General features: G+C 38.4%; 1 protein-coding gene across 2 annotated transcripts in view; it reads left to right on the top strand.

Moving 5' to 3' along the window:
* The window catches only part of LOC150105431 (PI-PLC X domain-containing protein 1-like), a 165,110-nt gene that overhangs the window by 126,117 nt on the left and 23,915 nt on the right, over positions 1-15,078 (top strand). For both annotated transcript variants that reach the window (XM_090394808.1, XM_090394809.1), the window contains exon 2: positions 10,919-11,068. In XM_090394808.1, coding sequence (XP_090250934.1) covers positions 10,966-11,068 — 103 coding nt within the window. In that variant the 5' untranslated portion in view covers positions 10,919-10,965. The remainder of the gene's footprint in view (positions 1-10,918; positions 11,069-15,078) is intronic.

Here is a 15,078-nt window from a genome sequence, read left to right as displayed (position 1 = left end):
TCGTTTGTTGCTGAATAACATAGAAACCCATGTTATTCAGGTTCGAACAAACAGTTCGAGTGCTAGAGTTCTTGAAGAGACATTTCGAACTAGTAAACTAGCATTTGTTTCAACCGTAAACAGCCGATTTTTTTTTTTGTGTGTGTGTGTGTGTGTGTGTGCAACGCTCCTGCTGCGATATTTTATGTGGCCTACCAGTTCGCGATTGTGCTGTTGCTATTAGACCTTCCCATTGTGATGTTATTGTGAAAGAACACCACTTAATATTGATGGGGCACTGCACAAAGGCAAAAATTTCTCCAACAGAGTTGTTGCAAAGGTGACATCCTATGATAGTGCGACGTCGAAAGTCAGTGAGTTCCTCAGTAATGAACCATTTGACTGTTAATGTTTGTTTCTGAAGATAGCAAACACCTGTTCTTCCTTGTTCATGGTTGTGATGTATATAGCCATATTAACAAGTATTAAGAGATGCCTGCATATTTTTGAGCCGGTAAGAAGAACCAGTCACGTACACGAAATTATTGCATTTGATAAACTGAACAAGAAATCATTCCTTGGAAACTATACAAAGGTAGTGTAAGTGAAAAGGAGATTTTCCTAATGGGTGGAGAGTTTAGTAGAATGCGTTGCTGGGATAGAATAGAGTGATCGAACGATGAATGTCTTCAACGCATGATAGTTATTTCAATATACGAGTTATTGTGGTATGCTAATAATGTTCGAACTTTAGCGATAACTCTTCGTACTTCGAGGTTTGGAAGCAGTACTATAAAAATGCTATCGTCAGTGAGTTTTTTCCTCCGAAGGATAAAGGGTGCGTGCACATATTACATTATGAATGCTGATTAACCGTTTTAGAGATTTGTAGCAGGCAATTCAGAACAGCGTCGATGTGTTGGGACAGACTAAGTTAAGAAAAACTAGTCGTCACTGCTTCTTGTACATTATTATTCCACCACTAACCCTCCTTCTGCTCTCTAATCTTTCCGGATGTTTCACCAAGCACCTCAATTGCACAGCTTAGAATTGCTTTTGAATTATGTCTCCACCAATCTTGTACACTTTTTAGTCCATCCGAAATCCTCTCTAACACCTTCTCCCTAAAACGGTACCTCACACTCTCTTCTTTTAAGCGAAACCATTTAATTGTCTTCCTCCCATCGCTTCCAAAGGTTCTTATCTTCGACCTTATTTTGAAGTCTGCGCACAGCAGCCAGTGTTGCTGCGCCATTTGATCTGTTGGGATTACCTTACAATTTTTTACTGCCATAAGATATTTTCTTCTAGTCAAAATGTAGTCAATCTGTGAACTGTTGTTGCCACTTCTAAATGTTATCAAATGCTCTTCCCTCTTACAGAAAAAGGAATTCACAATTGCCAGATCAAACACTACTGCAAATTCCAAAATCCTCTCTCCCTCCTGGTTCATCCTTCTCATTCCATGGCCGCCATGCACCCTTTCACAGTCCCTATTCTGTCTCCCTATGTGTCCGTTCAAGTCTCCTCCGACAATCGCCATCTCTTTTTCTTCCAGTTCCCTCATTTCTTCATATAGCACGTTCCAGAATTCATCTTTCTCCTCTACTGTACAACCATCTTGCGGGGCATATACACATAAGATGACCACTTGCTCTTCTCCAAGACCCAGTTTCATTCGCTTGATTCTCGTTCCTCGTACCTACTTCCAGTATTTCGCCCTTCATTCTGCCACAATTCCGACACCATCTCTGCCCTTTAAATTCGCTCCAGAGTATTTCTCTATTTTTTTTTCTCCATTAGAATATCGTACACGAGCAACGCGCTTTGCACTTACCGTTACCCAGCAATAACACTTTCTGATTTTATGTTCATTTTGTTTGATTGTTCGAATTGTTGATTCATTCAAAGTCCTTGCAACAACTCGGTTTTTCTCCATTTTTCAACCGATCCAAGATTTAAATTTTTTCTTCGAGAGAAATGAATTTTCTTTTCAATACATAAAAAACCATTACATATTAATTATGTATGTAACTCACTAGATAATCAAGTATTCAGCTTGAGATTAACACACTTATGATTTTTAATGCGCTTCCCTGGCAGAAAGCGAAGACAATTTTCAACAATAAACACTTTATACAGTAAACAATTGACGTACATGCGTGCTAAAGGGTATTTCCCCTAATATAAATTCGCTCCTTATAACTACATGCGCAACAATAAACACTTTATACCGTAAACAATTTCCGCTGCACGCACGCACGCACGCACGCATGCGCGCGCGCACACACACACACACACACACACACACACACACACACACACACACACACACACACACACACACAAAGTACATGCGTGCTAAAGGATATTTCACCTAATATGAATTCGCTACTTATACATGCGCGACACGGGCAGACACAAATTTGACCAAGATAAAATTTGATTTTTAAGTCGCGCGATGAAAGATATACGGAAAGATAAAGGGTTACTACAATTTGTAGACCGCTATATCGAAACCGCGTTGTACAAGACTAGTATTTGCTTTCTGAACTTTGTGAAACCTCTCGTCCAAATGTTCCTTTTCGGCTGAAGATGTGATAGCCATTCTAGCATTAGGATTTTCCTCATTAGGATTCTAGCATTAGGAAAACGCAATTAACGGATAAAATACATAGCCTTCATAGCTTTGGCTAAATTCCAAACAACTCATCCCATATTAGTCATTATATCGCGATCTTCTGCCGACCAAGTTATGGAGGCGCCAAATAATTAATAATTCTTTATTTAATGTCTTTTATTTGTTATATCATTTTGATCTGTTCACATCATTTTTAAATTATCCTCCAATAAATAAAATGTACTGAAATGTAATAAATTCATCTCATAAGTTCATCAGAGCTACCTTTCATACTTCATACCACATCTGTATTTTCTTTTAAGCATTAATTCAGTCAATTCCGTGCGTTTTCTTGTATTTATTTATTTATATATTATATATATATTATATATTTATTAGAAATCTATTTTATTTTCCTTAACAATTAGACGTCCTGCTTCCTTCTTGTCACACTGTTTTTAAATCACAATCTCTCCCTTATCCTATGAGTGTACATAATTTATGGATGAGCCCTCAAAGGCTGGAGAGTAATCCTGCATTTATCGTCTTTATTTATCACCTTTGATTTTCTTTGTAACAGTTTGATTTGCTTCATCTTAGTTGTTTTTCGTACCCAGATAATATTTTACCTCATAGAAAAATATAATTAAAAACAAACTGTAAATATTCATTAAACAAAGGTCTTCTGTCAATTACAGTTGCATCATAACATATGCGTCCATCTTGCATTATTTAAAAGTTGTTTGCAAAAAGGAAACAGCAAAGTTAAACGCAGATCCACTTCGATTCGTCACACCTAAACATGGCTTAGGAGAGGGCAAATAACCAAGCTGCCTCCATAGTTTGCACAGCAGTAAGCTCCTGAAACAAGTTTTAAAAACCAGTTATTTAAGAACATCCTGTCAAACTCCCTATTTCCATAAACTGTTTCTTGGTTATGGACGAGAAACGTTTAAGTTGATAATTTGTTTTGTTTGTTTCTTTTTTTTTTTTTTCAAACTACAATAAACGAAAACATAAAATTTATCTTACCATTTTCTCGTTCTCCTACTGTTTTTCAATACTATCACATCTTGTACCGGTGTCGGTTTAATTTAAGAGATCATCGGTTTCATGTTTATGTTGATAAGTCTGCAAGGTTTCGAAATCGGTTAGTATTTAACTCTATTCATTTACTTTTGCTTTTTTTTTTCAGTTGAGATTCTTGTAAGGTCGAGAATATTGGATAAAAATGAAAGATATAATTGACACCTGACTTTAAATGAGCTTCCAAATTAAGGCATCATAGTTCACAGGAAACCAATTAATATTTATCAATAACACATCATAAAGAAAGTGTATTTCGTGAATTTCAGCTGACTATTTAGAATAAATTAAATAAATCTAAATAAATATTCAATAGATCTAGAAACTGTCAGAAATTACTATCAGTGAGATTCGCGAATGATGCAACAATATGAGGAGAACATATCATACCATAATTTACTTCTGTGATGTTTCAAATTAATCTCATTAAAAATCTTATGTCCACAAGAAAAGCGAGATCTAAGATCCGTTTATTATCAGATAAATGAATATAGATTAAGTCATTTCTGTCATGAAAATGTCTATTTCAGATCATAAATTAAAAACCCTTTTTAATACTGCTAATCCAGCTTCTCACTACCGAATAGTAAACAGCATCACCATATGCTCTTTCAGTTTCTTCCGAGTAATGTTTGAGTTGACAATGATCAATCCAATAATGAATTCTTTGGTTATCGGTTACATTCATTTCCCAAAAGCTTAAATGAAGACATTTCACACTTGCATCCCAACTACAGGAAGAGATGTTCGACACTCGGAAGCATAGAGAAATGCTTGTATCTCCTGGGCGTAACATTATTATCCCTGAACTTACTATGAGACCTGTACAATATGACCTCCCTTGGCACCTGTGGTCTTCTTTAGCAAATAAGATTGAGACACGCGAATATATCACAAGTCGCTTCATCACTGGCATTGAATTTACTTGGTGAAAAGCCATTCCAGATGATTAATTACTTTTTAATGTATATCCCACTCATCTCAAAAGTTAACTTAGCCCGTAGCATGTTTTTTTTTTTTTTAATTGTTGCTTATGGTCATCAACAACCAAATTCTTCACTAACTGGAGACCCATCAGTTAATTAGCGATCAACAATGGATTCCGCCATTCTTGTTCTGTAGCAGACCTACTCGCCAGCTTTATCACTTTCGGACACAGGCCATGGAAAAGATTTGGAGAATCCTTTGCGGTCGCTCTTGATATTTCAAAGCCATTGGATCGTGTCTAGCATCAAGTCCTCCTTAACAAGCTAATATCGCGTGATCTCCCTCCTGCGCTGTGTGATTGGATTGCCAAATTTGCCTTTAGTCATTCGTTGCGTGTCATGGCCGATGGCTTCCTCATATTGGATTTCCGTATCAGTGCTAGTGTAACGTGAGTGAGAGTACAGAGTTCTGTACTCTCACTCACGCTCTTTCTCGTTTGCATCAGTGTGTTCTTCTCTAAAAGCTCTGACTTCAAATCCTATTCATAGTTTTGCTAAGCAAAACTATGACGCTTATGACAGTACTCTTTATTCCGACTCTTCTTTAGAGAAACCCTGTAATACTCAAATAATTATAAAGTCTCCAGAACTTCCATAATCAGTGGCTTAAATAATTATCTCTTCAAGTAGAGTGAAGACAACATTGTGAATTTAAGTGCTAGTGAAACCCATTCCTGTCTTATTACTCAGAAGAAAGATCCAACTTCATACACACTTACTGTATATTTGATAATATTCTGATATATTCAAGATCAGTTTTCTCTTCTTTGGTAGACTGTCTCATCCAGCTTTCCGGCACAAATACATTGCATCAATGGTCTTCTCAGCCTCTAAAGAACTTGTTCGTTTTCATTCAAAAGATTACTTCTCTCTGGCTCAATCCCTAGGACTTTGTAAGTCTCAGATCTTCTCATGGCCTATGGAATATTGTTCTCACATTTGGAGTGGTGCACCAAAAATCTCCCTAAGGATTCTCGATGACATACGGAAGAGGTCAATCAGCTTAATAGGCGAACTCTCTCTTACAGACTCCCTTCAGTCGCTTTTCCATAGTCACCTGCATTATGCCTTTTTTATAAGTGCTTCATTGGACATTTCCCTGTCGAACTGGCTACTACCATTCCTTATCTTTCTTCTAATCATGTAAGAGCTAAATAAGTCACTAGCCAACACCCGTTATCCAATTCCAAACATACCGAACAAATGTTTCATCGCCTTCCTTCATTTCATCCATATCTGGTCTTTAGAACAATGTTCTCATACAGTTTTTCTCAAGAAGTACAATCATCATATATATATATATATATATATATATATATAATATTGTTAATACAATTGCTGAAGTAAACGTCAATCATCTAGAAACCCTGCTCTAGAGACCAAAATGGAACCAAAAATGAAGTGGCTTAAGACAGTCACTGAAGGCATCTTCTAAGCAGGGCAATAGCGGTTCCACACCGATACATCCCTACAGTGGGATTCAAATCCACTATCTGTTGATTGGAGAGTGGATACACTCAGTAATCACTCAGATTTATTCTTTGAATATTTAGTAGACTTATATGAAGAGTTCTACTCTAGTCATCATCAAAATTCCTGTCTTCATCTTTGACCTGTTTTGAACTAGTCGTGGTTCAAAAACAATGCACGAAAATTCAGAGAATTCACCTCTTTACCGAAAATAGCAGTCGATTTGCAAACTGGAAAGCTCTTCTCTTTTTTTTTTTTTCTTTTCTTTTCTGTCGTTTCATGTCTAGCACACGACCATTTTGCTTTTATTAAACTTAAAATTGCACTTCAAGTTTCCGTTCGTTAATTTATGCACATTTGTGAGGAACTTTCTTTGAATGGTATTAAGAATTTTTGTTTTTTTCATATCAAGGTTAAAAAATATTGAAAAATAAATAAAAATGATGGGTTTAAAGTTTAGTAACAAACGATGTTCATGCGAATAATTTATTAATATATTCAGTGTAAAACTCATTAAAATCTGATACAAATAAAACTAACCGGGAAATATGTTAGCAGAATTTATGGTTATTTAAAAGGATTTCGCACCGGTAGCATTATAGTGGGTTAGGAAAACATTTTGCTAGACGCAACTTTTTATTAGGTTGATGGAAAATTCACGTGGTCTATTTCCTCCCATCCTTTACATTCAATGTTGCTGGTGTTTTTATTACGAGAATAGATTCTTTGAAAACTTCTTCCTGTGTTAATTTGGTTGGTGAATAGGCAAAAATTTAAAATTTCTGTATAATAAAACCTGTTTTTCTCGTTAAGCTACAGTTTATTTTTAAACATTGATGAAATTTAGATGCTACTATTATACTATATGCTTCTCATTGTACTTAATGACTAATTTAATTCGAGATAAAATTTAGAGATAAAATTCAATACTTCATAAATAAAACTATTCAACTGATGCGAGAGTTTTAGACAATTGACACATGCAAATTGCTTATACCGATTTTTTGTCAAGCAGCTATTAAATTAACGTATGGTAGAAATTTCCAAAAATACAAGTGATACACAATGGAGAACTTTCAGAAAAGTTTGAAATTAATATAGGAGTTAGACGGGGCAGCATTCTCTCCCCAACAATATTTCTTATTGTTGTAGACTGGGTTATAAGAAATGCAGTGGAATTTAATAGAACAGCTACATGACCCGGATTTTGTAGATGATATATGTTTATTGGCACATACACAGCAAAATATGAAGGGGAAAAAACAATAAAACTCAGTGAAGAGGCCTTGACTGTTGGATTAAGAATAAATATAAAATGAAAAAGAAAATAGTGAAAATAAAGAACAAACAAAAAGAATATACTCGTATAGTACTTGAAGGTCAAATTTTAGAAACAGTGGAGAACTTTAATTACATAGGATCAAATATAAATATATAGGGAGGAGAAGAAGAAGAAGATATAAAATCTAGGATAGAAAGAGCACAGATCATTTTTGTTATGTTAGGGAAAATATGGAGATCGAAGGAAATAGATTTAAAAAACAAAATCAGATTATTTAATGCAAACATTAAATCAGTTCTACTCTATGCACCAAGAACATGGGCAGAAACAAAGTAATTAGGAAAAAACTGCAAATCTCTGTAAATAAATGTTTAAGAAGAATTATGCAAAGAAAATGGCCGGGAAAATATCTAATAATGGCAACAAAAAAACAAAACAAAACAGAAAAACTAAACAAACACTAATAATGTATGACAACAATCAGAGTAAATGGAGGTGGTGGGTAGGGCATGTAATAAGAAAACCGGGAAAAGATAAACAAGAATGATAGTGGAATCTGCGAGGAAAGAGGGATATAAGTAGACCAAAGATGAGCTGGTGGAGAGAACTCAGAAAGATTGGAAAGAGCTGGACACGGATAAAGAGAGAGGTGCAAAATAGAGTCAGATGGAGATCCGTGGTCCAGGTCCTGCTCCCATTGGAGTGATTCCTTAATGGAATGATTGTTCCTTAAATATAATAGAGGAAGTGTAGTTTCAGTTTTAATCAACATGTACTTTACCATTCTCTTAATTGTCATTACAAGTAAAAACGTGTAATAACAATTAAGAGAATGACGTGAAATTATATGACTGTATTGAATTAAGTAGTCTTTTATTTAAAAATAGGTCGTCGGTTTATTCTACAAAATTTGTAAATTTACTTTCCGCAGAATCTAGAAAGCAATTTGTATCGCTTTTAAGGACGTTCAGGGTCATTTGCCTTGATGCAGTCAGCACCTTGTTTTTATTATATATATATATATATATATTTCCTTTCCACGTGATACTGTTCGGCCATCCACCTGCATGTCCCAATTAATCTATGACGATCTGTTTGTGTGATCCCTTTCGAATTCACATTCGTGCAGGAAAGCAATTGGAGTCAGTGAGTTCGGTGAGTAAATATAACTTTCTTGAAAGTTCCGTTAAGGAAATAATTGTTCAAAAGGAAGACTTCCCTCTCAAATATTTTGAAGCGTTCAATTATAACTGTTTTACTCTCATTATTTCCAAAGTTGAGTAAGCATAGAAAACTGCTGATCTTCTCTGACAGCTTCGTAACTATATGTTACTAATTCAATATTTTATACGATTCTGTATTATAGTATTTAAATAAATACATTCCTAGTTTACTGAATTGGCTCAAGCAGTTTACTAAGTAATAAAATTAGCTTTTTCTCACCATATTTTATTCTTTGTTTTAAAGCATTTGTTTTTATACAGAGTGGCCATAAGTCAAGAAGGGGTTTAAACATTTAATAACTTTTTTATTTATTTATTTTTATTCTTCTTTTTGTTATAATGAAATGGAAAAAGATTTTTTTGTACTAGTTACGAAAAACCTTACCACGTAAAAGCCTTCCATTTTGGGCTCCACAAAGACGTGCCCTTTCTAAGGCATGTTCCATGACAACTCTTATTAAAGTTTGACTGTAGCGCCTTAATTTCTGCACGAACGTACTCCTTCAGCTGTTGGATTGTCTGGAGCTACACGTTTTCCTTCAGATAACTCCATAGGAAGAAATAGGGAGCCATGAGATCTGGGGAACGTGAACTTTTTTATGATTAATTTCCAATATGTTCCTTAGAATACCAGAAAAAATAAATAAAATGAAAAAATCAATAATCAAAAAAGTTATTCACATTTTAAACTCCTTCGTGACCTGTGAGCAACCCTGTATTATAATCGGATTGCTATTTTATTATTAACACAGAACTGCTTGTTTTTTCTGTCATTAACCTGTCTGCACAGATTATAAATGAAAATCACGCTGATCCTGTCAGCAGTATAAATGCAATCACTTTGCTTCGAATGTGCCGAATGTGCATCTATGGATACGTGGTGCTAAAACGTTTTTTCGTGTAGATCCCACGAATGGTTAAGAGTACATTAGTACTACATTTTTAGATTTATACTTAAGTATGCTAAGAATTAAACTAGAATTCCTTCGCTACAGACAAAAACATGCATTTTTGCCATTTGAGGTCTCCAAGCAAATATGATACGGTCAGAGGGGATAATGACAGCCACTCATATTTTGGTATAATTTTTAGATGACAGATTGTTATCATTACACACTTTGACAACCAGTGACAAATTGGCCAAGAGAGAGAGAGAGAGAGAAGTTGATTTGCACATACATTCACACATTCAAAGCGAACAAAATTCTAGGTTTTCAAATTAATGTGGAATTATAAATTTCAGTTCGTCCTCTGTCTATGCACCGGAGTGTTAATTTGTAGAATAATATTCTCTTTCTCGACTGAATCATCTACGAAAGTTAAGCATGTTGTGCATATTGACAAGTTTTTATTTTATTTTAAAAATGTGCTCTTAGCTTATATTTCTTCAGCAGAGTGGCTAGCTAGATAACTAATGCTAGTTAACTAGACAACTTTTTTTAACGCAAGTTAATCAGGAAACTCTCTTGGTAGAGATGAGACCTCCTCACAGACGGAAGAGAGAGAAAACGGGGGGGGGGGATACATGGTTCGGCAACCTAGCAAAGGAAGTAGAGTATACTCGTTTGTTTTCATGCAGCATAACGGAGGGTATGTCCAACAAACTTCTTCCATCTCTGACAGTGAAATTATAGTAATGCTTAAAAGCAAGAAAACAGTACTGTACATTTTGCTCTGATGACCCGCATACTAAAGCGCGTCTTACATTCCTAGACAACTGTCAGTGACAGTTGTCTAGGAATGCAATGGAAATTCAATGCAGTGGAATTCAATGAATGTCATGGAAAACTAAGTTCTGGACTTAGTTTTCCATGCTTAGAATACACATTTCGTCACATTGATGTTTCAATTACTAGGAACAATCCCAATGTATTGTCAATATAAAGATATAACTCAAAGCGTTAGCTGCTCTAAGTATTTTTTGTGAACCTGTATTAAACGTGTTTTCCAACACGTTTAGATTTGAATGCGAGTTTTTTTCAACTGATACAGTTTATTGACTATTCCTGGAGTCATCCTTATGATAATAATTCAGCATTATTGAATTAATGTAGTAGTATTGGGATATAATAAACTCAACTGAATATTGGTTGAAGCTTTTTAATAGTAATAAATTAAAAGCATATATATCATTTCATTTGACTATGTTAAAAGCAATATAAAAGCATATAAAACAACTTTTTTTTTGACATTTAAAAAAAGTATTATAAACTTGTGCATATTATCTATTAAAATAAATCCGAAACTGACCGAACTGCTTATACTTCCACAGTATTATGTTGATGTACTTCCTCATTTCGAGTTCGGAAATAGAAAGGAATGTTGACCGCATCAGGTTTAGCGACATTCGTTCTGGCCACACTAGTTGTCAACACGTGGATTCGTAGTAACACGTGTAATACGTCGGCTTCACAACATAAAGGTCAGTGGTATGTAATTGTCTTCATTATAATAGTTAATTGTTGCAACACTCTTATTACCAAATAAACGGATTTTTGTCCGATAAACAATATTCTGTTGAAAATATAAAATTCATTATCTTACGAATTCATATTAATTCAGATTAAATAATTACTTCCAGCATTAAAATGATAGGTAGCTTCTAAGAAGTGTTAAATTGTGACATATGTTGGAATGCAGAATGAAATGCCTATTACAGGTTTTTCTCAAGCTATTATATTTAAATGGGATATTTTTAAAATTCGCTTATACAGGCGTACAGTTTCTTATGCATATTAAACCTTATACTGGTTTCCGACCACGTCGAATAGCGAATTGAGTCGCATAATGAATCATTAATAGCATTTTAAACAGTCATATGTGTGCGTAAGTAACACAGCATTTTGTTGAAAGTTTATTTTTCACTTGGTCAGACTATAATAAATTTAGTTTAATCCTTTATCCAAGTGTGTGCAAAACAAAGTTTGCGCCTGAAAGTATCTTCAGGACTGAGGTGAGGTGGTACAACACTGGGAGACTCCTTGCAAAGGTCGAGCAAGCTACCAACACTCCTATCTCAGTATCTCCCATAATGCAAAACACATCTCCTTGCGGATATGTATAATGTTATGCTTTAAGGGAAGGGCCACTACCCAGACTAGTTTCGACCTTTATTGAGGTGGGTGAGAGTAAAGAATAAACCCATCATCGGCCTATTGAAAAATAAAGGGGTCAGAGTGCCCCCGAAGAGAAGTAAAAGAGGGGTAAGGAAGTGACAGAGAGGTCAAGGTAGGGTGCTGGGGGGGAGGAGAAGAGAAGAGGAAGTGGAATAGGATGGGAAGGGCGGGTGGGGAGGTGTGGGGTAGGGAAAAAGAAGAAAAATAGGCCTCAGCTCATTATTCTCATCTTGCTAGCTTAAAGCTATCAAGTGATATTTCCTCACCCTCCTCGGAGATCTGCCTCAAGAAATCAAAAGGACCACGGAGGTAGCCGGTGCCCAGGTGACCCGCCCCTTCAGGGCAGCCCGCCTCGAGTTGGCCTGCGCTGCCTGGATTTTTCCTCTGAACTACCTCCGTGGGAGACCAGGAAACAAAACAGAACCTCGGGGGGGGGGGGGGGGGAAGCAGAGACCAAGAAGATGACTCGGAGTGGAGCTGCTGTTGCAGATGGAGATCTTAAAGTAGCAGCAGGCAGAACTTGATGGTGTTGTTTCTGACAGTGCACAGGATTGGAGGTGAACACCATTTGTTGTTAAATTTGGTGTCACCCAGAGCCTCTCTCTCGAGATGTAAAAACCTCCTTAAGGAGCCATAGAACATGTAGAGGACGATCCGAGAGAGATCCAACAGACTGGAAGGATTAGCATAGTTGGAAAATTTTTTGCTAACCTTCCAGATGTGATATTTAAATTCATTGATGATAAATACTATTAATTTCTGCCTGTTGTTGGCTGGTGGAGCGAACTGCAGGAAGATCACTTGCTCCTGCAGTAGGAGGGGGATGCGGAGCACGTCGCTTAGCCTCCTCCAGATGAAGATGGAAATGGGACACCCGTAGAAAGCGTGCTCTACGGTGTCCGGGCTCCGGCAGAAGCTACATAATGGGTTCCAGTTGTTGTTGAACCACCACTTATTCACATTGACTGGAAGGTGTCCATAGGCTATCCTCCAGGCCAGGTCCTTTCTCGACGGGTAGCCTTGATGTTTAGAGAGGTGGCCGGCCGAAGAGGATGTCATTGTTGTTGATTCCTAGATCCGGAACGTCAGTATGAAGGATGTTAAGGAGATGATCATACCACATCTTGCTGTTCCGGATCCCGGCAGAGTTGACACCCGACGAGCGGAGTTGTTGTACTAGCTGGCAAAGTCTATTGTAATCCTCTGGAACAATATCCGCCTTGGGACCCTGGTGGGCTGGGATCCCAAAAAGGGAAGCTTAAAGCCTAAGAAATATCGCACAGGATAGCTGCAGGGATGGTTGGTCTGTAGTATCCTGCTAAGATGGAGGGCGGTATTGCTCAGGTATTTGATGTTAAGGACAGGGAGGCGAAAGCCCCCCAGCTTCTCCGGAAGTTGAAGGATCTTCATGTCAACCTCTTGGCGTAGATTGCCCCAGAAGAACTTCAAGGGTTTCCTGTAAAGCCGAAGTTCTTGATCCTCGCTGATGTTTGTTATATTCACGACGTGCTGGTATATAGGGCACAAGATGGTCTTGATGACAGTAGCCCTAGAGGAGAGCGACAGCTGTCCGTTTGTCCAGTCCTTGAGACGCTCGACTGTGGTGTTGATAAGTTGTTGAACGTCGAGCACGGGCTCTGCTGCAAATGGGACCCCAGGATGGTGAGGGGGGTCACCTGTAGGGACGAGACCCATGGGGATGTTGTTTAGGTCCCAGACTCGATACGTCTTGATCTTAGTTTTGTCGGGGTTGGGTGTTAACCCCGACACTTTGAACCTCTCTAAGATGTTGAAGAAGCTCTGTATGGAGTCGTTGTCCCTGAGGGTGCCCACCACGTCGTCCGCATATGCAATTACTTTGGAGTCATCCGTGGTGAGTGGTAGTGGAATCCCTCTCACAGCACGTGAGCTGTTGACTGCCCGTAGAAATGACTCAAGGGCTAGTGCAAAGAGCAGTGGACTGAGGGGACACCCTTGTTTGACCCCTTTCTGGATGTTAATGGGGTCTGCAAGGTGTCCGTTGACGAGGAGGCAGGTGGAGCTGTTCATGTAGCTTCCTCTGATGATGGAAAGCAGTCCGCTGCTGACCCCGACTTTCTGCAGGATGTTAAACAGAAAGGAGTGCCGGACGCTGTCGAACGCTCGGTTGAGATCGATGGTCAACAGTGCCATTGAGTACATCTTAAGGTTGACCAGACGTAGCAGTTCTCCGATAAGGATGAGATTAAACTCCATCGATCGCCAGGAACACCATACACTTTTGTGCTGTTGATGACGTATCTCATCCCCAGCTTCAGTCTGTCATTGAGAACACGGGCGAGGATCTTGTAGTCCGTGTTCGACAGACTGATGGGCCTCCAGTTTTTGATGTTGGATGGATCCCTGTTGGCTTTGGGGATGAACACTGTATGGCATTCCACGAATTCTCGCGGCACGTTCCCTGTGTTGAGAAAGTTGTTGAATAGAGCCACGAGAATGGGGAGGATGTAGTCCCAGGCTTCTCGATAGAGTTCTGTGCTTAGTCCGTCTGGCCCAGGCGCTTTCTTCGTACGGCACTGCTTGAAGGCTGATGTTATTTCGGCCGCTGTAATTGGTGCATCCAACCCTGCTTGGACGTGCACAGGGAAGGGGGTCAGTATTCCAACAGGAGTAATCTTGGGGGGTACTGTTGTCCTGGTAGAGGGTGTTGTAGTACCCCCAGAAGGCCTTCAGGATGTCGGGTTTTGTGGTGTAAGTACACCCGCCTTCAGTGATGGTGGTGATCGTTCTCTCCTGTCGTAAATTGACAGAGCGCCTGTTGTAGAAAGCAGCCGATTGCCTGTCTTCCGAGCGGAGGTGGAGTCGGATCTTGGTGTTCTTGTCTTCCACTTGCTTCTGTCTCTCCGCTTCAATGTCGAGATTAATGTCACGGATGGCATTGTGACATGGAAAGCCTTGGTGTTGGCTGGCCACGAACCAGCTTCTTTCCTTGTATAGATCACGAAGCCGAGATCTTCTGAGGAAGGCACGTTCTAGGCCCCATTTTATCATGTTTTCTTTGATGTTAAATTTTAGTTGTGCCCACGCGTCCCAGTCCCAGCCAGCGGTGCTCCAAGTGGAGCACAGTTGGTTAAGCTTAGCCGAGAACAAGGACGGGAAGTTTGTTGGTAACTTCCAGGGGCCCGGACCAACTTCTACTGCTTCTAGTGGATGATACGTGAGCACAACCATTTTGTGGTCCGAGATGGTATAATTAATTTGAACGTGCCTTATGGCTTCGAATCTGGAGACAAGGGAGTGTGACAGGTAGAACCGGTCGAGCCGTGTGCCGATACCT

This window comes from Typopeltis vanoorti, chromosome 6 (genome assembly GCF_054136105.1).
Source record: "Typopeltis vanoorti isolate ZY-2024b chromosome 6, IOZ_Tvanoo_1.0, whole genome shotgun sequence".
Taxonomy (NCBI): Eukaryota; Metazoa; Arthropoda; class Arachnida; order Uropygi; family Thelyphonidae; genus Typopeltis; species Typopeltis vanoorti.
Note: the sequence above shows the minus strand (reverse complement) of the source record. Positions and strands in the feature narration are given on the sequence as shown.